General features: G+C 34.9%; 1 protein-coding gene across 1 annotated transcript; it reads left to right on the top strand.

Annotated features, from left to right (window-relative positions):
• Positions 1-11,842: 11,842 nt before the first annotated feature.
• Positions 11,843-22,459, top strand: LOC147406364 (pyruvate kinase, cytosolic isozyme-like). Its single transcript, XM_086434359.1, has 4 exons — positions 11,843-11,997; positions 12,315-12,612; positions 20,197-20,658; positions 21,450-22,459. Exons 2-4 carry the CDS (start codon positions 12,355-12,357, stop codon positions 22,260-22,262), a joined length of 1,533 nt encoding a protein of 510 aa, XP_086290485.1. The 5' UTR covers positions 11,843-11,997; positions 12,315-12,354; the 3' UTR covers positions 22,263-22,459.
• Positions 22,460-23,567: the final 1,108 nt, after the last annotated feature.

Raw genomic sequence — 23,567 nt, forward strand, 5'->3', positions numbered from 1 at the left:
AAAGGAATTCCAAAAGAGGGAAGAATCAAAATTAGAGAGTTCATAGACCAAAATAAAAATAAAAAACCAAATTGGATACTGAACGATCTCCAAAACCATTTGCATATATAGCAGATCATAATGGGATGGGCCATAATGGCTTACTCAAGTGCAAAAAAAAGGTGATGATTATAGGTGAACAAACTCAATAGTTATTAACTGGTTTTCAAAGGCAAAAAGGTAATTAATGACCTCCAAGGCCGTTTATTAACCTTTCCATCAATCAATCAACATTAAATCCTCGCAAGATCTCAACTTTTTGTTAAATCTTCATTCCATGCAAGAAAATTCATGACATGTGAATTGTTTTGCAGATCATTCATCTCCAAAAAGTCTATAAATAGAGGCTTCTCCCGTTCAAAATTTCTTATTCAAAGCTTTTAAGCCATCTAGAAGAAAGTTATAAAAATTACTCTAAAGCCCCACATCATCAAGATTTGTAATCGTGAATTGTTTTTATCTATAGTTGTTGGTAGGTATAAAAACAAGGAGTAGGAACAGGGAGTGTAGACACCCCAATTTGAACGGAACCCTACTCAAAAAGACCTAAAAAAGCAGATGTTCTAATAAAATTCACCAACGGGCCTAAAAAGCCTAAATCACCTGAACATGGCATTTTGATCAACCCGAGGATTCATAAGACCCCTAAAAAAATTAATGAACTCACGATAAAGACTTAGCATACCCCCACCTTCCCCACCTATCACTACTCCACCCTTAGGATCGTAAATATCCTAAACCCGCTTAAGGCCCTCAATTTCCCAAAGAAATCATTTCTCAACTCATCCCTACCTTAATCCAAATCTACAAATATTTAACTCACAACTCATTACCATACCCAAGCCCAACCTACCATTAAAGCCATTGGACTCAACCCATTACCATACCTATTCTACCCAAACTCAACATCACAACCAATCACTCAAGATCATCAAGGTGGGACACATGTCATCACCCCAACTCACCTCCCTCATCTAATTACCTACCCCCATCACTTCTCTCTAACACAACCAACCACTCACATCACAACCCATACCCCCTACATCTTAATCCATCACTTTTCTCTAATATACTACCAACCCACACTCCTGTAGACACCCCATTTTTGCATCCGCCTGATTAATCAACTCGTCAACCCGATTGCAATGATTCCCAATGATGGATGTGTATTCTATTGCTTTATTTTGTTACCAGATGTGTTTCAGAAATCCGGATGAGGTGTCTCGAACTGACAAAACCTTAGAAACCACGCTACGTTAGGAAAATACGACCCCAGAAACATAGAAATCATCATCTTGCAGACCAAAAAGAAGTTTCACGATAAAAATCACTAAAAATTACCAAATTACCAAAATACCCCTAACATCAAAACAACCATAGAGCCTACGTTACGCTTAGGAAAACCCATTCGAACACATAAAATGACAAATTGGAATCAAATAAATCATTTCACCAATTTTAACAGAATTTGACAAAATTACGAAAATGCTCCTCATAAAGTTCACAACCATTTCACACAAAAAATTTCATAAATAACAAAAACTAATATTTCCATTGAATTCCTTACGAAAAACCGATTCTAAAACATCCTAGAACATTAAAAACCGACTTAAAATGTGAAAAGTCCTCTCCGGGAGCAAAACGGTAATTTCACAATTTTCATGATAAAAAATTCTGAAATTAATAAATAAAACATTAAATTATTAAATTTAAACATTAATGAAATTAATTTAAAAAGTTGAACCTAAAAAATCGATTAATCGGACTCTCAGGCAAAATTGTTGAGGGTTCGTGGGATATTTCTTTAAGGACCCCTCCATTTGGGGGTCCAAAGAATTAAAGATATTTTAGAGGGGGATTCTCCAAAAATTAAAAGTAAATCAAGCAAGACTAAAGTCAAGGTATTAAAGTCAATCAAGTGAGACTGAAGTCAAAATTAAAGTCAATTAAGCAAGACTGAAGTCAAAATATTAAAAGTCAATCAATTAAGACTAAAGTCAAAACATTAAAAGTCAATCAAATAAGACCAAAAGTCATAATAGAATTATAATTGATTAATAACTCTATCTAATAGAGTTCTAACTTAAAAATAATTATACCTAAAACAATTCTAATTAAAACATAATTCTACCTAAAACAAGTGAAACTAAAACACAACTCTAATTAAAAGATCTCTAATTAAACACTAACTCTATCCAAATCAACCCCTAAAAACATCTATAAATAGAGGTGCTCACACCCTATTTTCGTATCAAATTATAAACCCTAAGAGAAGTAGGTCTAGAAGCTCCCCTAGCCCCCCATAAACCCTAGTTTTGGAGCCCCAACTCCTTAGCTAACATCCCTCCTTCAATTTTAGTCTAGAAAACACCCAAAAGCCTTCTAAAAACACCCTCAAATCCGCAACGAAATTGAAGAGTTCAGATTCAAAAACAAGGAGATACCTTGCCTCGGAGATCCGAAGTCAAATCCGGAAGCAGAACGAAGTAAGGGAGCACGGTACAAGGAGTTCTTTTTGTCAGATCTGAGGGAACCAAGTCCTTGCCATCGGAAAGGTAAACCTTTTATTTTTATTTATTTTCTTATCTAGGTTTTAGCAATGTAATTTACTTGGGAATTTAGTAGAGACCGGCTTTGACCGGGCGGGGTTGGTGCCTAACACCTTCCAACCCCGTAACTTGATCCCCGAATTCAGTTTTTTTGGTTTTAGATTAGTTTTTATCCGTTTAGAGTCATTGATCGGTTCCTAGACCGTAATAACTAGGTGGCGACTCCCAAACCTCAAGGGTCAAAAGCGGATCCACGCACCCCGCGGATCGAGGGCGCTTTCAACTCCCATGTCATAAACCTAATCCATCACTTTCTCTCTAACACAATCACCAACTCACATCACAACCCACACCTCCCTTCATCATTCACCCTCAACTTATCCTCACAAGCCATCCCCACACCCTTTCCAACCAATCAACCCACATAAACACTTCATTTCTATACTCTTTTTTACACATGTCATTATCCCCTTAACCCTCCCAAAAATCTAAATACCTAACTTTTTATACAACTCATTCTTCTAATCAAACACCACACCTTATCATCTCACCTAACATTCAATCATATTCTTTCAACTAAACACCCCATCATTTCACCTCACCAAACACTCCACCCAAATGGATTGGGGATGATCCAAACCATTTGGATAAAAAATTATCATTTACTCTCATTACACAAATATCCTCATCCCAACTCTAAATTTCATACCCCTTACTTTCAAATCCCATGCCATTCTCTGCTCTTCTAATTTTTCACCCCATCTTACCCTCAAAAACAACCATCCATCCCTATATATATCCCCCCCCCTCATCTCCTAAAATGAGAACCCAAGTCTAAGTTTAAAAAATTTCTCAAAAAATACTCTCTACTATCCTCACTTCATCTATTTTAAAACAAATTACTATTCTCACAACTCTACTAAGGACTCAAAAAGAAGAATAGAAGGAAAGAAAAGAAGATCAAGCTAAGGTCTCAAAGTATATCAAATGAAGCATTGTACCCCCTTTTCTCTCCCTTTTTCATTTTCCTCTTCTACCTTTCCCCTGTAGACACCCCATTTTTGTAATCACCTTATTTATCAACTCGTCAACCCGGTTGCAACAGTTTCCAATGATGGATGATTATTCCAATGCTTTATTTGTTATTAGATATGTTTCAAAAATTCGGATGAGGTATCTCAAACTAACAAAACTATAAAAATTGCACAACGCTAGAAAAATATAACGTCAAAAATATAGAAATCATCATCTTATAGACAAAAAGAAGTTTCACGATAAAAATCACTAAAAAATGATCAAATTACTAAAATACCCCTAATCTCAAAACATCCCTAGAGCTTACATTACGCTTAGAAAAATCTTTTCCAACACATAAAACAACAAATCGAAATCAAATAAACCATTTCGTCAATTTTCACAAAATTTGACAAAATTATGAAAATACCCCTCTAAAGTTCACGACCATTTTGCACAAAAATTTTTATAAATGATAAAAACCAATATTCTCATTAAATTTCTTATAAAAAATCGATTTCAAAACATCCTGAAACATTAAAAAATGACTTAAAATGCAAAAAGTCATTTCCGAGGGTAAAATGATAATTTTATAATTTTAATAATTAAAATTTTCAAAATTAATAATTAAAATATTAATTAATGTAAAGTGAAATCCTAATTAAAATTCAAGTCAATTAAGTAAGATTTAAGTCAAAATCCTAAAGTCAAGTCAATCAAGTAAGACTTAAGTCAAAATCCTAAAGTCAAGTCAATCAAGTGAGACTTAAGTCAAAACCCTAAATTCAAGTCAATCAAGTAAGACTTAAGTCAAAATCTTAAAGTCAAGTCAATCAAGTGAGACTTAAGTCAAAATCTTAATCAAACTAATAAGACCAAAGTCAAAATCCTAATAGAATTCTAATTAAACTAAAAAACTATCCAAAAGAATTCTAATTAAACTCTAAAACTATCTAAAAGAAACCTAATTAAACTCTAAAACTATCTAATGGAATTCTAATTAAACTATAAAACTATCTAATGTAATTCTAATTAAACATTAACTCTATTTAAAAATAATTCTAATTAAACACTAACTCTATGTAAAATAATTATAATTAAACACTAACTCTATCTAAAAAGTACTTAAAAAAATCTATAAATAAGGGTTCCTACAAACTATTTTCGTATAAAAAAATAAATCCTAAGAAATATAGGTTAAAAAGCTTCCCTAACCTCCCATAAACCCTAATTTTGAAGTTCTAACTCCTTACCTAACATCCATACCCCAACTTTAGCTCAAAAAATAATTAAAAACCCCTAAAAACACCCAAAAATTCATAAACAAATCAGAAATATTCAGATCTAAGAATGAGGTACTTCGTCTTGGAGGTCTGAAGTGAATTGTGAGGAGTACTATACGAGGAGTTGTTCTATCAGATTTGAGGGAACAAAACCGTTGCGTTGCAAAGGTAAATATTTTTATTTATTATTATTATTATTATTATTATTATTATTATTATTATTATTATTATTATTTAGGTCTTTTTAGCAATGTAATCGTTTTTGAGAATTAGTAGAGACCGACGTTTGTCGGGCGGGGTTGGTGCTTAACACCTTCCAACCCCGTAATGTGATCTCCGGACTTAGTATTTTTTAGTAGATTAGTTGTTTATTTATCTATTTCGAGTCAATGTTCGGTTCTTAGACCGTAATAACTAGGTGATGACTCCCAAACCTCAAAGTCAAAAGCGGATCCGCGCACCCCGCGGATCGAGGGTGCTTTCACCCCCTTACCTCTTTAATTTCTTTTTAGAAAGACTAAAGATACAATGCTCCCCCTCCCCTATCTCCAGTAAATCGAATTTCGAGGTTGAAAGTATAAGGGTAGTAACCACTTTCAAAACAAAACCAATTTAATCCTTCAAATCATTTTGAGGCAATCGACATTCAAATTCTTCTTGACTCATGAGAATGGACTGGTAATCATAGTCAACACTTTTCAAATATGTGTTGTTTCCAAGGCTAATGCCCATTAGGACCATCTCCTTCAATGAGATGATCCTTATAAGCTAAAGCCGATAGTAAATCCCTACTTAGGGTACAAGTCGTTGACACGTGACACTTTATTTTATTTTGCATTTTCATCCAAAAATAATCGAGTTGTGTTGAGGTTACCATCACTTGGTGGGGAGAAAATGGTGCCTAACACCTTCATTTTTCTCTAATCGAGCCGCTTATTCCGATCTTAAGTTGATTGGTACCTTATCCAAACGAGAGTCACTAAATGTCAAAAAATGACACTTTTTCTAAAAATGAACATCGAGTGACCATTCACACCCTTTTACAAAAATGAATGGTGGCGACTCCAAATCTTAGTAGAAGTAGTATTTGAAAATCAAATAATCACGTATCTACAGGGAGTACCCCTATATATATAGGCCCTAAAGAGAGCCAAATATTGTGTCATACATTTTTTCAATGTATGGGTTATAAGTTTCATAATGGGTTGATATTTTGTGAGGATGATCTCTATAATGAGGAGATCATCCTCACCAAAAATCAGCCCATTCTGAAACTTTTAACCCCATCAATAGTGGTTTACAATAATCAGACGGTCCATGATTCTTCAACTTGTAAATTAGGGTCAGAAGTTTTGAAATGAGCTGATTTTTTCACTCTAAAGGTCATCCTCACAAAAAATCAGCTCATTTTGGAACTTCTAACCCCTATTTTGAAAAATGTTTGGCTATTTTTAGAGCCTCCGAATGTTGTCCACACACACACACACACACACACACACACACATATATATATATATATATATATATGGTCAGGTTCAAAGGACAACCATTTCTACACACATATAGACAACGTGTTTTGTCTTATATGGGCAAAAATGTTTGGAATGGACTGATTTTTGTGAGGATGATCTCTGTGATGAGGGGATCATCCTGGCAAAAAATCATCCCATTCCAAAACTTGTAACCCCATCAAAATTGATTTACAAAAATTGGACGGTCTATAATTTTTCAACAAAAATTGGACGGTCTAGAAGTTTCATAATGAGCTGATTTTTGGCAAGGATGATCTCCTCACCATAGAGATCATCCTCACAAAAAATCAGTCCATTCCAAATATTTTTACCCATATAAGACAAAACACGTTGTCTATATGTGTGTAGAAATGGTTGTCCTTTGAACCTGACCCTATATATATATATATATATATATATATATATATAGCGTCCCGTTCGGCACCCTAAGTTTTACCACACACTTTAACAAACGCGTTTTTTCTTACATGGGTTAGAAGTTTCGGAATGAGCTGATTTTTGGTGAGGATGATCTCTATGGTGAGGAGATCATCCTCACCAAAAATCAGCTCATTCCAAAACTTCTAACCCCATCAAAATTGATTTACAAAAAATGGACAGTCCACGATTTTTCAAAGTGTAAACATGGGGCTAAACATTTCGGAATGGGCTGATTTTTGGGGAGGATGATCTTCTAATCATAGAGATCATCCTCACCAAAAATCAGCTCATTCCAAAACTTCTAACCCATGTAGGACAAAAAACGTTTGTTAAAGTGTGTGGTAAAACTTAGGGTACTGAACATTTCCCATATATATATATATATATATATATATATATATATATATATATATATAGGGTCCCGTTCGCCACCCTTAGTTTTACCACACACTTTAACAAACGCGTTTTGTCTTACATGGGTTAGAAGTTTCGGAATGAGCTGATTTTTGGTGAGGATGATCTTCTAATCATAGAGATCATCCTCACCAAAATCAGCTCATTCCAAAACTTCTAACCCATGTAGGACAAAAAACGTTTGTTAAAGTGTGTGGTAAAACTTAGGGTGCTGAACATTTCCCATATATATATATATATATATATGGGAAATGTTCAGCACCAAACATTTTGGCAATACATTTTTCAAAATATGGGTTAGAAGTTTTGGAATGGGCTGATTTTTGGTGAGGATGATCTCTACGGTGAGGAGATCATCATCACCAAAAATCAGCCCATTCCAAAACTTCTAACCCCATCAAAAATGGTTTACAAAAAATGGATGGTCCACGATTTTTCAACTTGTAAACATTAGGCTAGAAGTTTTGGAATGGGCTGCTTTTTGATGAGGATGATCTCTACGGTGAGGAGATCATCCTCACCAAAAATCAGCCCATTCCAAAACTTCTAGCCCCATGTTTAGGGCTGATTTTTTATGAGGATGATCTCTACGGTGAGGAGATCATCCTCACCAAAAATCAGCCCATTCCAAAACTTCTAGCCCCATGTTTACAATTTGAAAAATCGTGGACCGTCCATTTTTTGTAAACCATTTTTTATGGTGTTAGAAGTTTTGGAATGGGCTGATTTTTGGTGATGATGATCTCTTCACCGTAGAGATCATCCAATGTTTTGCCAAAATGTTTGGTGCTAAACATTTCCCTATATATATATATATATATATATATGGGCATGTTTGGCACCCTATTATTTACCCTACGTTTTGCCCTGCGTGTTTCATCCTACATGGGTTAGAAGTTTTGGAATGGGCTGATTTTTTGTGAGGATGATCACTATAGGAGATCATCATCACCAAAAATCAGCTCATTATGAAACTTCTAACCCCATCAAAAATGATTTACAAAAAATTCACGGCCCACGATTCTTTAACTTGTAAACATGGGGCTAGAAGTTTCGGAATGGGCTGATTTTTTGTGAGGATGATCGTCTCACCATAGAGATTATCCTCACCAAAAGCAGCCGATTCTAAAACTTCTAACCCATGTAGGACGAAACACTTAGGGCAAATAGTAGGGTGTCGAACATTTTTCATATATATATATATATATATATATATATATATATATATATATATATATATAGAGAGAGAGAGAGAGAGAGAGAGAGAGAGAGAGAGGAGGAGGAGGAGGAGGAGGAGGGCCCAAATGAAGTAATAGGCACACGAGGCATTTGATGGGTCTCAAACCTAAAAGATCTTAAAAGACAATATAAATGTTAAAAGAACATATGATTTTGGCAAAATTGGATTTTGTTGTATCCTTAAGGCATTTGCAAGAATCTAGTTGCAACTTCGTTTTCAAGTAAAGTAAACCTGTTTGGTTATCTACTATTGATTATCTTCTTCTAATCCTCTTTTCTGTTATCCTTAGTTTTCAACATTTTTTTTTAAAACAATCACCTGATCAACTTGGCAAGTAACATTACCTACCTACTAGACACCATTGGAGTGTGTGGAGCTAGGAATGCTACATGGGTAGGGGTGGTAATGAGTTGTGTCGTGCTGAGGTAAGGGTATTCTGAAAATTGTACCCAACCCATTTAACAATCTAGTCGAAAACTTAAATCCAAACCCAACATATTTATTAAATAGGTAATTTGACACGACCCGTGTGACCTATTCAATAAAATTCTAATCTTTAGTGGAAAAAATAAGCTCCATTTTTACAACAAAAAGAAAATTTTAACATTCTTAGAATTTTGTCCTTTACATCCATGTGGCATCGGATCATGTTTATGGATGCCATGAGATAAACAGTTGGGAACTTAGTAAGGAAAGTGTTTTTCTTTTCCAAACTAAATGTTTAACCCTTAATTATTTCAAACTTATCTTAAAACACCCTCTATATTTTATTAAATTTTGAAACCAAAATGTATTATGAAAAAAGTTCATAAAATTCTAATAAAAATGAATAATTTTAAAACCATAAATAATTGTTGATATTTGAGATACCACCTATGTTTTATGATTTAAAAAAATATGTTAGTTACATAATAATTAAACGTGTTAAAATGGGTTGACATCCCTAACTTAGACATGACCCATTTAATAATGTGTTAGACGAGTCAACATTATTATGACCCAAACTCATTTAGGCTTTAGTCGAATAATATTGACAAAAATGGTCAGTTTTTTATTTTTATTTTTTATAATCGTGATATTACCATTAATCGATTTAATCACGCTTTTTTAAAGCATCGACGTTTTTTTTTTAAACACTTCGTCGGTTTTGAAATAAATTGTGGATGTTCTTGGTTTTTCACATTGTGTGTTTCATTCTCGACCTTTTACACTGTAGTTTTGTACTTTAACTATAAAAGTGAAACCCTTTCCTTAATAAGATAGTAAGATTTTCAACCTTACTAAGGGTTGTTTTGCTCAAACGGATTACTAAATTAGCACTCCTTAAAATATATATATATATATATTTGATGAATTTCTATTGAGCTTGATCCAAGGTTTTGAAAAAGGACAAATACTAAACTTTCACATAACTCCCTAACTTAAAATTAAAATTCAACTGTGAAACACAAGTTTTTTCCAAAATTTGTTTTCAAAGTGCATAGAATTTTGTCCTCTACAACCCTGAAAGATCTAATCATATTTTTGATAGTCACAAGGTGAGCCCTCCCCTTAGTAAAGGTGAACTGCTTACTAGCTTAGTAAGGCTAGCCCAATTCATTATAAAACTATCTTTTAAAAAAAATAATAAAATATTACATGCTGAGAATGAATATATCATAAAAGAACCAGGGGTGTCTTGTAATAATTAATTAAAAATAGAGTAATTTTTCTTATAAAGTACAAAGAAAAGAAGAGTTTTTGTGTGTTTCAGACAAATTATTATCTACTTATTCAACTGTTATAAATTTATAATTTTATTTGATATTATTTTACTATTTAATATACAAAATGCATATATATATGGTCGGGTTCCGTAGACCCCCATTACGACCCCCTTTGCGATACACCATTTTGTCTTATATGGGAAAAAATGTTTGGAATGGGCTGATTTTTTGTGAGGATGATCTCTATGGTGAGGAGATCATCCTTGCCAAAAATCAGCTCATTATGAAATTTCTAGCCCCATGTTTATAAGTTGAAAAATTTTAAACTGTCCAATTTTTGTAAATCAATTTTGATGGGGTTAGAAGTTTTGGAATGGGATGATTTTTTGCCAGGATGATCCCCTCATCACAGAGATCATTCTCACAAAAAATCAGCCCATTCCAAACATTTTTGCCCATATAAGACAAAATGGTGTGTCGCAAAGGGGGTCGTAATGGGGGTCGTAATAACACCATCCATATATATATATATATATGATATTTTAACGATGTTTTTTCGACTATACCAACTTTTCCCAAAAAAAATTTGAAGCGTTTCTTTACTGAATTATTCACGAATCACAACTTTGTTAGTATGGCTATTATTGGTATGCTGCAAATCATTTGTAAATGCAAATAATTTTTTGAAATCATCAATTTTATTGGTTCTTGGGTACACAATGCAAATGATTTGCATTGATTACCTAAATTCTTAAGAAATTTCAGTAACTGATTTGCGGCATAAAAAGTACCACAAATCATTTGTAAAATCATAATGCAAATTTTTATTGCAAAGACCAACTAATCATGCACAAGAAAAGATTTGCAAGTTGCAAATGATTTATAGTGTACCAAGAGTTTTATAATCAAATGATTTGCGATAAATGATCTACTATCACTTGGTAACCATTGAAAAATCTCTTGTATGTGATTGGTTGATTCTTGTAACAAAAAATTTCATTTTGATTTTGCAAATGATTTGCAATATTTTTTATGTTGCAAATCATTTGTTTAAGAAAACCACAAATCATTTGTTTAGATTTCTTAAGAATTTACGTCATCCATGCAAATTATTCGCATTTGCTAATGATTTACATCATTATAAGTCATCTTAAGTATATGGAACACATCTCTTCGTCACCTTCATACCTCAATGCAGGGCAGGGACGGAGTTGGTGAGGGCAATTGCCCCCACAGAACTTTGAGACACCCATATATTTTCAACTAATTAAATGCCCCATTTGTTCCCACTCTCTCACCTCTATCCCCATTTGCCCCACACTCTCATCTCCTCTATTCAAGTTTTTCAACTATACAATTAATCATAATTTGCCCCCCACTACAAGAAAATTCTGGCTCCGCCCCTGCCTCAATGGTTATTTTTGGTCCTTGTTAGCAGGCAAGGCCCACCTGGTAGGTATGACGAAGCGCTTCAATGTACCAAATAATTATTTTTTAAACCAAAATATCTTTTTTCTAAAATTATTTTCCTTACCAACCACAGGCACGTGCTTTTACATTCCCCTCGTGAAAGGCGTGCTTTCAAATGGTGTTGTATGGGTGTGGGTAGGGGGGTAGGTAGGTCGTAAAATCGCAAACATTTAAATATCTCCAAATTAGTTATCTGCCATCCACGTGTCCCCTCTTCCATCACTCTCGAATCTTTCTTTTGCTTTTTAACGAGAAGAGAGTGATAGAGTGAGAAGCTCTGGTTTGGTTGGGATTCGTTTCTGCTTCACCTCCAAACCCTCATCGAAACAAGTAAAGATCTTCGATTCTCTTACTTTTAGCTTTCGAATCCAACTTAATCTCGTACAAATACCTACTTTTCTCACAATCTTCGATCGTTCTTCTCTAATTTTAACTCATTTTACTTCAATCGTAATGTACTTGAATTTCATACCCTAATTTTAAGACAAATTTTAGATCTTAACTCACGCATTTCGATTTTCAACTCGCAATAGTTCTAATTTTTGCAGATTTTGACATATATTATGCACTAGGGTTTCTGATTTTGTGTTGTTCTTCTGCGAATATCTTTAACCTTTTTTTTTTTTCCCCTTTGTATTGGTTTTTAGGGTTTGGAGTTGGAGGATTTGTGGTGTTTTATAAGTAATAATGTCGAACATCGACATTGAAGGGATCTTGAAGGAACTTCCGAACGATGGACGAGTTCCGAAGACAAAGATCGTTTGCACACTCGGCCCAGCTTCTCGATCTGTTTCTATGATTGAGAAGCTTTTGAGAGCTGGAATGAATGTCGCGAGGTTCAACTTCTCTCATGGCACGCACGAGTATCATCAAGAGACCTTGAACAATCTCATGATTGCAATGCAGAACACTCAGATCTTGTGTGCTGTCATGCTCGATACTAAGGTTGGAAAGATCGTAAATTTTCTCTCTTCAGCTTAAAAGAATCTCTCCATTTCTTGTGATTTACATTTGTCCGATCTATTTTTCGTAGTTGGCTTTTTCTCATGTTCACTAAAATGGCTGATTTACCCATGGTTTCAAAACTCGGTTTGACGTCTTGTCTGGTCCATGGATGAGACCGAGTTACCTCAGAAGAGTCAACTCGTTTCGCACGAGTCAAACCATTAAGCTCTGTTTACATTGATTGATTTACATATATTTAAATTAAAATAATTATAATTTTGTAATAAAATAACATAGATTAGGAAATGTTTAGTCCTAAAATCATGTGTTTATTTATATAACAAAAACTTAAAATCTAAAAAAATTTAATTATTTTAATAATCTACAAAATCCCAGTTGACTCAGCCGAGTTTTACTGACTCGGATGAGATTTTCAAAATATTGTCCGAGATATCTCGTTTATCTCGCGTGATGATGTGAATTTTGAGACACCGTGCAAATCCGTATAATTGCTTAACGGGACCGAGATGACTCGGGCAGTCTCGGACAAGACTTAAAGCCATGGATTTTCCATAACGTTTACCAAATAGGAAAAAAATAAGTTAAATTACAAAAATAGCCTTCTCAAAATGTTATATTTAGTAATGAACACCGAGGAGTATCGTTGTAATTTAACTCAACTTTTTTCCTATTTGGTAATGAGTTTAAATTCTAAAAATGGTAAAATGGTAATTTATTGATTTCAGAATTAAAATGAGTAGTGCAATGAAACGGGAATTTCATAATTTTTATCTACTTTTTCGATAATTTCTCCGACATTAAATAAGTTGTAAAATTTTCTAGATGTTACTACGAGAATTAAAATGAAAACGGATTGGAATTTCACAATTTTCAGCCATTGTTTTATTAAATCAGCTGATTTAGTAACATTTGAAAAGTTTTACAGCTTATTTAATTGAAAAGAAATTATCAACATAGTAGAGAATAATAGTGAAATTCTCTTTCCTTCGCCCTATTCATTTTACCATTTTTGGAATTAAAGTGAATAGTGCATTGGAATGGGAATTTCTCAGTTCTCTGCTTTTTTTATTTTATTTTTTATTTTTTATAATTTCTCCTTAATTAAATAAGCTGTAAAACTTAAACGTCACTATACTCTTTTTTTTTCCTAATGATTGGGCAAAATGCCACATGTTGTAGTCGTCCTGTTGCAAAGTCCAGGCTATTGGTTGGTCCGTGAGAGTCACAACACTTGCTGAATTTCGTGTTCCACTTAGATTTGCTTAATAACATTTCTTGATACTCTCTTTCATGAAGTTGATCTATGTAAGCATTTAGTATGATATCATTGATTGCTCCAAGTGAGACCTAGCAAAATTGTGAATTCTAGATGCTTACCTTTGATTCTTTTATAGGATTGAACTTTATTTTCGGAGAAAAGAAATAGAAATGGCGAATACCTAATGGTTTAAATTTGAGGTTTTTTGTTTCTCTTGCAAACTCTTCAATGATATACTCGTTATTTTGTTGTTGTATTCATCTTTAGAGGAAACTTGATTGTGAAAGGGACAGACTAAGATGTTCTCATGTATCCAAACTTCTTCCATAGGTGTTTGGCTAATGTTGCCATGAATCACATTGAAGCGTCGCGTACAAAAAAATATCTATTTTTTGTACCTTTTCAACTGCCACCTCTTGAATCCTCGAGGCATTCTTTTGGCTTATTATCTTGAGACCTTGACTGTCTTCATAGTTTCAAATTCTTCAGAAATTGCTCTTTCTTGGATGAGATAATCACCATTTTTTCAAGGATTTCTTCTTTCGAGGTCATAATTGCTCTAGGTCTTGTCTCTTTTAATTAGTCAAGTGACCATTGGCATGCCCCAATTTTCTATACACTTGTTGTGAGAGATCTTGTTTCCCTCATTTTCCTTATTTTCTTTATTTCCTTTTTTCCCTATGTCCATTTGAAGTTTCTTCTATTTCTCGCTCTAAAGCTTTGCCCCTTGTTGCTTAGTCGAAGGCGACGAAGTAGATTCGAATGGACTTCCTTGTCTTTGGGAGTTGGCTTAGGTATAGTTCAAAGATGTGAAAGCTTCTTTGCATTCACGATACATTCAAATCTGCATCTCTTGCTCAATGGCTGGAATGAGCACTTGCATTGGACAAAAGATCAAGACATAAGTTGTTTCAAGACAACTTACTTTTTGACGAGTTTTTGTTTAGTACCTTAAAAGTCATCCATTCTTAATTAGTCGCTTAACCAATTGAGCATTGTGAGTGTCTGACTTAGACATTAAATGCAAAACACAATATGCACTTAAATGGGAAGGAATTTTGCACCTTTTGGCAAAGAATCCCTTCTAAAGTGATCACTTGGTTTTTGAAAAACATGGTATATGAAGAAACATTTGAAAAGTAGTTTCAGGATCCAATGAGAAGTGACACGACAACAAAAAATTTGTTAGTGAAAGTAAAAAAAGAAGATAATATGCCCATTTACCAATGTACTCAAAGAGAATTTTTGGGTATGTATTTTGAAGGTTCTCAAAAGAGAGAGGACCAAATCCAAGAAAATATTAAAAAACTCAATGATGGAAGTGTTGGAATAGTTTTCTCACTCTTTATGTGGAAACTATAACATTTTTTTATGAGTTGGAGTTTGAATGCCCAAATAATAGAGTATGAGGCATTGATAAGAGACTTACATATAATGGAAGATTTTCTTTTAACCGAGAAAATATTAAAAAACCCAATGATGGAGGTGTTGGGATAGTTTTCTCGCTCTTAATGGGGAGCAATGGCATTTTCTTATGAGTTGAAGTTCAAGTGCACAAATAATGTCGTAAAGTATGTGGGAACGAGAGATTTTCTTTTAAACCATTTTTGAGGCAAAACATAAGGATGGTATAAAGTGAAAAAAGGCATCTTAGACCTTATGTCAGGAAATTAATCATAGTCCTATGTGGCATGTGCCAAATAAGGAGAATGCATATATTGTCTCTTTGGTTACAAATTGCTTCTAAGGATGCGTTTGATCGCATGGAAAATCAAAATCCATGGAAAAATGATTAGGATGGAAAAATTGAATCCATTATTTGATATTAATTTAGAAAAATAGAGAAGAAGAGGAAGAGGAAGATCAAGAGGGGAGGGAAGGGAGGACGTGGTGGTGGTGGCAGCGACGGAGGTGAGGGAAGAAGAAGAAGAGAGAGAGAGGAGGTGGAGGAGAAAGAAGGTGGTTGACGATGGAAGTAGTGACGGCGACGGCGATGGTGAGGTTGAGTGTGATGGTGGGTATGGTGGAGGTGGTGGGGAAGAAGAGAAGATGAGTTAAGGTTTTAATTTCGGGATGAAAAATAGGGGTGGGAAAGTGAAATTTAGCTTTTGTTGAACTTTTGGACGTGGAAAAATGCAATCAAGCACATGAAAAATGTCATTTTACACCTTATTTTCTAGGTGCAATAAAACATACCCTATGTTACATATGAGGTACGTGGGCAACTTTTTGTGTTACACACTCTTCAATATATAAACTATTGATGATAAGTTTTTTCTCCAAAATAAACTCCAGTTGTCTTTTTCATGGATATTCAAATTTTGGTATTTTTCAATGAGACACTGGTGTGGTGTTTACCTAAGAGACTCTGATGATTAAGTTAGTTGTTGTCAAATTACATAAATAAATTAAGGAGCTTAATCTTCCCTTTTAGCATCCATATTATTATTAAGGTCCATGGGCCTAACTAAACCTTACAAAATTGGCTTGTAAGGTGAGGGTTGCTGTTACCTCAAATACTGCACAAATTGAGCACCCAAGACTGATGTGGGACTATTGTTCTAACACCCTCACATGGGACCACCACGTGTAGGGCCTGAGAAATGCTTCTGCACATCCAGAAATGATGAGCTAGCTCTGATACCATATTAAGGTCCATGGACATAACTCAATCTTACAAAACGGTTTGTAAGGTGAGGGTTGCCATCACCTCAAATACCACACAAATCAAGCACCCAAGACCGATGTGGGACTATTGTTCTGACAATCATAACCCATAGAGTCATAGAGTCACTTGAAGGTAGACAACCAAACCGTTTGGTATCAATGTGCTTTTGCTTTGACATTGGACAGCCAAGCCATCCAAAATCAATTTGTTGTGCTCCCACATTGAAGTTGGGATGGCCATGCTCTTCATCTTCAATGCATTTGTCCCTTTTCCTATCCCCCTTGGTTCACTTAACCTCGGCCATATTTTATCATTTTTCTCCTTCCCTCCCTATCATTGGAGTGAATTTAAGCTACTAGAAAAGGTCCGTCAATGTCCTCAATGTCCACTTTGATCAAGTCCGCACCTATGATGCCACGTGTACCATCTTGCGATAATAACCACTCAATCGGTTGTATGGATTCTTAGTTACAAAATTTGGAATAAAGCACAATTAAGTAACTATAGAAATCATGGAAGAGGCTGTTAAGAACGAAGGCTTAATGACTTCAAACCATATTTATCGTTCCCATGCTAAAAGACATAGAATCCCCTTACTAAAGATGTAGGATTGATTATGAAAGCTTTCTAAACTCTTTCTGCAATATGTCAACTACTAACTTGATCGTTGGAGTCTCTTTGGCAGATACCACATCAGTGTTCCATAGGAGAAAATCAGAATTTGAAAATTCCTATAGAAGGCAATCGTAGTTTTTATTGGAGAAAATGCTTATCATCAATAGTTTTTATCTCGAGGAGTGCACAACACAAAAATTGCCCATTTGGAGGAATCTGACTAACATGCTAGTGTCATAGTCATGGAGGAAAGTGCCCACACAATTTTTGGATTATAATATAAAAGAAGAGGAAGTATTTTCCATAGAAGTGAAGGGTGATGGTATGCCCTTATATGAACGTACTTGGAAAAGGGAATTCATCCTTTGGATAAAAAGAAACAAAGAGATTAAGAAGCATGTAGTTTGATTTGATTTACTAGACGTAATTTATACAAGAGAAGGATCAATGATTTTTTCTTGAAGAATATTAGTTTCAAGAAATGTAAAGTGCAGACAAAGAGATTTTTTGCAAATTATGGAAAATTATTAAATAAATAATTGTTAATAATTAAAAAAATAATAGTTTTCCAATTTTTTTAAAAGATAACAAACCGGCGGTTTGACCGTCAGCTTATGAAAGTGTTGAACTGCCAGTTTTTTAAAAGAAGTAAATTATCGAAAATACTCCCACATTATCTTGTGCTTTATTTAGCCCTAAAAATACCGCTTATTTTGAGATGCACTTTTTGTCCTATTGTGCCCATGTGACCTTGTGCATTGACTCTGTTTGACCATGAAAATAGGCACTACAAGCACCTGGTTTGGTGCGAAGTGCCTATTTTCCTTTTTTTATACAACCCAGCCAGCCACACACTTCTCTTCCCTATCTTTCTTTTTCTTATACTTCGAAAGAACTACAACAAATCTTAAGATTACAAGTGAGTTTAAGTTTGCACTCAATTTATTCTTTATATGTTTTCTTCATCTACAAAAGCATGTAGATCTAGTTTGCTTTTGTGATTCTTCTACAAAAGCATGTAAATCTACATAGACTTAATAAATAAGCTCGAGCACAAGAGGTTTGGTGCGTATGAAACCAGATGCTTGCAGTTCCCATTTCTGTAGTCAAACACAATCAACAACACAGCGGTCACATGTGCACAAGATAACTAAAGTTGTAGAGGTCGCATGGACAAAAGGCGCACATTTGAAAACAAAAGTATTAACAACCTGTTTTCAAAGGTAGGCAACGCACAGAGGGTAAAATGGTGGTATTTTTCAATAATTTAGTCGTCTTCTTTTTTTTTTTTCAAAAATAGGCAGTTCAATCGTCAGGTTTCATAAATTGGCTGTGAAACAACCAGTTTTTCATCTTTTTTTTTTTTAATTTTGGAAAACTATTATTGTTTTTTTAATAATTTACGTTAATAAGAATTTGAAAACAGGTGCTCAAACCACCCATTTTGACTTACCACATGGACTGATAGTGAAAATAGGCGGTTGGTCAACCTGTTTTTGCAGGGGTAAAATTGGAAAGTCCAAATCAGATGGTCCAACCCAGTTTGTTATCTTTTTCAATATTTTGAAAAACTGTTATTTTTTTAATAATTTTCCAAAATAAAGGCATTTATTTACATCTTACTCTTGTTAGATAGAGATCGGAAAATCATTGAAAATAAAAAAATATTGGAGAGTTGAGCTTGAAGGTGTTATGGTAAAAGGTCCAAAACAAAAAAAAAGATTTGATTTTTATGTTTTTACAACAAGGGTATTTTCAAATATTTATAAGGAGGGATGGGGGTTAAGGCTTGCCCAAAAGTTAGGGGGTATTCAGAAAGAAATCCCTAAATTAGGTCCATTAAGTGACGTTCCCCTTTGTATTTGTAATTTTTATTTGCTGATTTGAACTCAGGTTAAATCATCAGTGACAGTTCCTTATTTCAACTAATCGAAAAAAGAAAAAACAGTGCCTTATCTCAACTACTTGGGCTTACAACACCAATGCATTTCTCCATTCCAATTTACAATTTAAATCATTAACTATTTTGCATGTAAAAACAGTTCTAATTATGCTGCAAAAGAGATGCTTGCTGCTCAGGCTTCATTTTGGACACAATCATGCCTTATTTTTTATGTGATACGTTCTCTTGATTCACCTTATCTGATGATTATTCCTCTGATAAAAGAAGAGAGCTCCTATTGTCACACCAACTTTTGCTTACACCACCCCAAATGTGTGCTAATTCTTTGGCGATTTACATATGAATTGGGGGTGGTGTTAGCAAAAGTTGGTGTGGCAATAAAATCTCTCTTAAAGAAACTTTCTTTGCTTCTAATTATGATTTTGTGAGGAGAAAAAAAAAACACTGGTGGTAGTGTTATTTGGTTATGATACAGGAAGAACATATTCTATCTGGCTTTGGGGAGATCCACCTCTTTATGACTGAAAGTTCTGCTGATTTAGTATATGTATATATATACTATAGTTTACCCGTGCCTATGGCACAGATATCCTCTTTGGAGTTAAAGGGGAAAAAGAGGGAAGATAGTAAAATTGGAGGGATATTATTAAAAAATGTGGAGGGGAGTGGAGGGGTGGTGGGGAGGAGAGGAAAGACAACAAGGTTAAAGGGGGTGAAGAGGAAAGGCAATAAAGTCGGGTAATGTGGATCCCACTCTGCCGTAGTTAGAGTGGGACTAGAGTGGGACGTTTATACCCCACAACTGTAATTGGAGTGGGACCAACCATTCTGTTTTATTATTACATATATATCAGACTTTCGATGTGTTTTCCTCTGCTTAATACTGCAATTCAAACCTGACCTTAAACTTGTGGATGTCGGATCATATCAGGTAATTAATTTGGCTTGAACTCTGAAAATCGACATGGCATAGTTTTTTTTTTCTTTCTTCATTTATAGTTTTGTTTCATGACCGACTTACCCAACTATAGATTTACGTTGAATTATGGAGCTCCTTGGCACTGTTTTCTTCATTATTAGTAATTCATTCTGCTTTGCACTTCATTTTCATTGTTTTAGGGACCTGAGATTCGAACTGGCTTCCTAAAAGATGAGAAACCCATCCAACTTAAGGAGGGTCAGGAAATCACAGTTACTACTGATTATAGCATCAAGGGAGATGAAAAGATGATATCTATGAGTTACAAAAAGCTTGTTGTGGACTTGAAGCCAGGAAATATAATCTTGTGTGCAGATGGCACCATCACCTTAACTGTCTTATCATGTAATCCAGCCAATGGAACTGTGCGCTGCCGGTGCCAGAACACTGCTGTCTTAGGTGAGAGAAAGAATGTCAATCTCCCGGGTGTTGTAGTGGATCTCCCCACACTCACAGAGAAGGATAAGGAAGACATCTTGGAATGGGGTGTTCCCAACAAGATCGATATGATTGCTCTGTCCTTCGTGCGCAAGGGGTCAGATCTCGTTAATGTCCGTCAGGTTCTTGGGTCCCATGCAAAGAACATACAGTTGATGTCGAAGGTATACCAACTCCTTGACTGCTAGGTGCCCTATAGTTGGATTATTCCTGCATGGTTTTCACTAGAGCATAAAATAGGTCGGACTTTGTCAGAAATCCAAATTTCACGGGTTTGGGTCCCTGGAGTAGATCTGAGGAAAAAATGGGTTGACTATGGTTTGATGTCCCATGATGCGAGTTGGATCCTGGTCAGATACAGATCCATCCATATATCCACCTTGATCTGAATGATATATTGCTTTGAAAATTATATTTTTAGATTTTTCAAAATATTATTTTCTACTACTTTAATATAACATAAATTCTTATAAAATAAAATAATTATAATGTTTAACTAAAATAATATAGCAATTAACAAACAAACAAGTATAGAAGAAAAAAAGTTGAATGATCTGGTATTATCTAACCCAACCTGAATCAAGCAATTTGTCAAGTCGGATCTGGATCCGGATCAAGTGAAATTAAAATGATTCAGATATGGTTTATCTAGTAGGATCCAAGTCGGATTTGGATCCATATAAAGAAAATCGGATCTAGATATGGATATACTCAAATCTGGCCCGAATCTGACCCATTTAAGCCTAGTTTTCACTTTATTTGTTGCTTAGTTTATCTTGTGAGGCCTATTTATGGTAACCTTTTGGAAGATTTAAAGCTAAAATCCTCACAGCTGCCTTGTATGTCTTAACCCATGCAGAAATACATGTTCTCAGACTACTAATCTTTGATAACATAGGTCGTAATTAATTTATTATTGTATAGAGGTTGATTTTAATTGTTTGTCATTTTGAAGGTTGAGAACCAGGAGGGGGTGATCAACTTTGATGAGATACTGCGTGAAACAGATTCATTCATGGTTGCCCGGGGTGATCTTGGGATGGAGATCCCAGTCGAGAAGATTTTCCTCGCACAGAAAATGATGATCTACAAGTGCAACCTTGTAGGCAAGCCCGTGGTTACCGCTACCCAGATGCTTGAATCCATGATTAAGTCTCCAAGGCCCACACGTGCTGAGGCCACCGATGTTGCCAATGCTGTCCTCGATGGCACTGATTGCGTCATGCTTAGTGGTGAGAGTGCAGCCGGGGCCTACCCCGAGCTTGCGGTGAAGATCATGGCCAGGATCTGTATAGAAGCAGAGTCCTCTCTTGACTATGGAGCAATCTTCAAGGAGATGATAAGGTCAACTCCATTGCCGATGAGCCCATTAGAGAGCCTTGCGTCCTCGGCAGTCCGAACAGCTAACAAGGCTAAAGCCACGCTCATTGTGGTTTTGACACGTGGAGGGACAACAGCCAAGCTGGTGGCCAAGTATAGGCCAGCGGTTCCAATCCTTTCGGTGGTGGTTCCAGTTATGACAACGGATTTGTTTGATTGGAACTGCAGCGAAGAGACACCAGCAAGGCACAGTCTGATCTATAGGGGTCTGATCCCACTGCTTGCTGAAGGATCTGCCAAGGCCACAGATGCAGAGTCCACAGAGGTGATACTAGAAGCTGCACTCCGTTCTGCGACAAAGAAAGGCCTGTGCAAGCCTGGTGATGCGATTGTGGCGCTGCACCGCATAGGCGCGTCCTCAGTCATAAAGATCTGTCTGGTGAAGTGAATTGGAGACTATTTTGGTAGGCCTACTGCGGGCATATGTGTTCTAGTTTTTAGTTAGGTTTCAATTCCTACATTCTTTTCTTCAATCCACCAACTCTTACTTAGCTCTTAGTTATCCTGGGCGGCTGGCCTCTTTTTTGGGCCTTTTTGTAGTTTTATATGCATGTGTTGGTAATATTATGGAATCTGCTTTATCTATGCATTATGCCCTTTTGATCCATTGATTATGTAGACTTCTATTAGTAATTCATGAACATTCATGTCCTTTTTTAATCTCTTTTTTTTTTTTTTTAAAGGGAAAATTATCGGAAAAAAAAACCTTAAAAAAATTATTATAAAAAAGTAATACATTTTTTATAATTATCAAATTGAACTTAAGCAGATTTTTATTTTTTATTATTAAAAAAATAAAATCAACACTTTAAATGCCAGATTTTTTTAAAATAGAATTTTGGCACTTAAAAGTGCCGGATTTTTTTTTTAATTTCAAATTTCAATAAATTTTGATTTTTTTAAAAAAGAGAGAAATGGTAAATTTTTTGGGCTTTGTTACATGTTGGCTCACAGCCCAACAAACGTTTGACATGTGGTGCAATGACATCAGTAAGAGAGAGTTTCTTTCTCTTGGCCACTGCCCACATTTATTTTTAGATTTCAAATATGAAAAAGGGTCATTGGGCCCACATTGATTATCACATTGACAATCTAACAACATAGATTTTTAGATTTCATGAAAATATTTATATTAAAAAAAAAGAAATTAAAAAATATTATTTTTTGAACTTGATCCAAGGTGTTGAAAATGGATAGTCACCGAGCACCTAAATTTAAAAATAAAATTCAATGGTGAAAAATAACTATTTTTAATATTGTTTTTTTAAGTTCATATAATTTTCTCTTTTACATCTCCAACTCCTTGCATCGGATTTTACTCTTTTTTTTTTTTTTTTTTTTTTTTTCAATATGGGCATGAGAGAGAAAGGGGTGAATCCAAAAGTAACGTCTATTTAGCATTAAAAAACAACGCTCCTTTCTCTCTCTCTTGCACATAGTGAAAAAAAGCAAACTATCTAATTTGATCATCTTGTGACATTCAAAAACATGATCTGATGCAATGGAGTTGTAGAGGACCAAATATATATATATATATATATATATGGGTCACGTACCTAAGACTCATATTGAGACTCACATTGCGACACACCGTTTTGTTTTATATGGGCAAAAATGTTTGGAATGAGCTGATTTTTTGTGAGGATGATCTCTGTGATGAGGGGATCATCCTGGCAAAAAATCATCCCATTTC

The sequence above is a fragment of the Akebia trifoliata genome, chromosome 3 (genome assembly GCF_017979445.1).
Source record: "Akebia trifoliata isolate Shusen 1 chromosome 3, ASM1797944v1, whole genome shotgun sequence".
NCBI lineage: Eukaryota > Viridiplantae > Streptophyta > Magnoliopsida > Ranunculales > Lardizabalaceae > Akebia > Akebia trifoliata.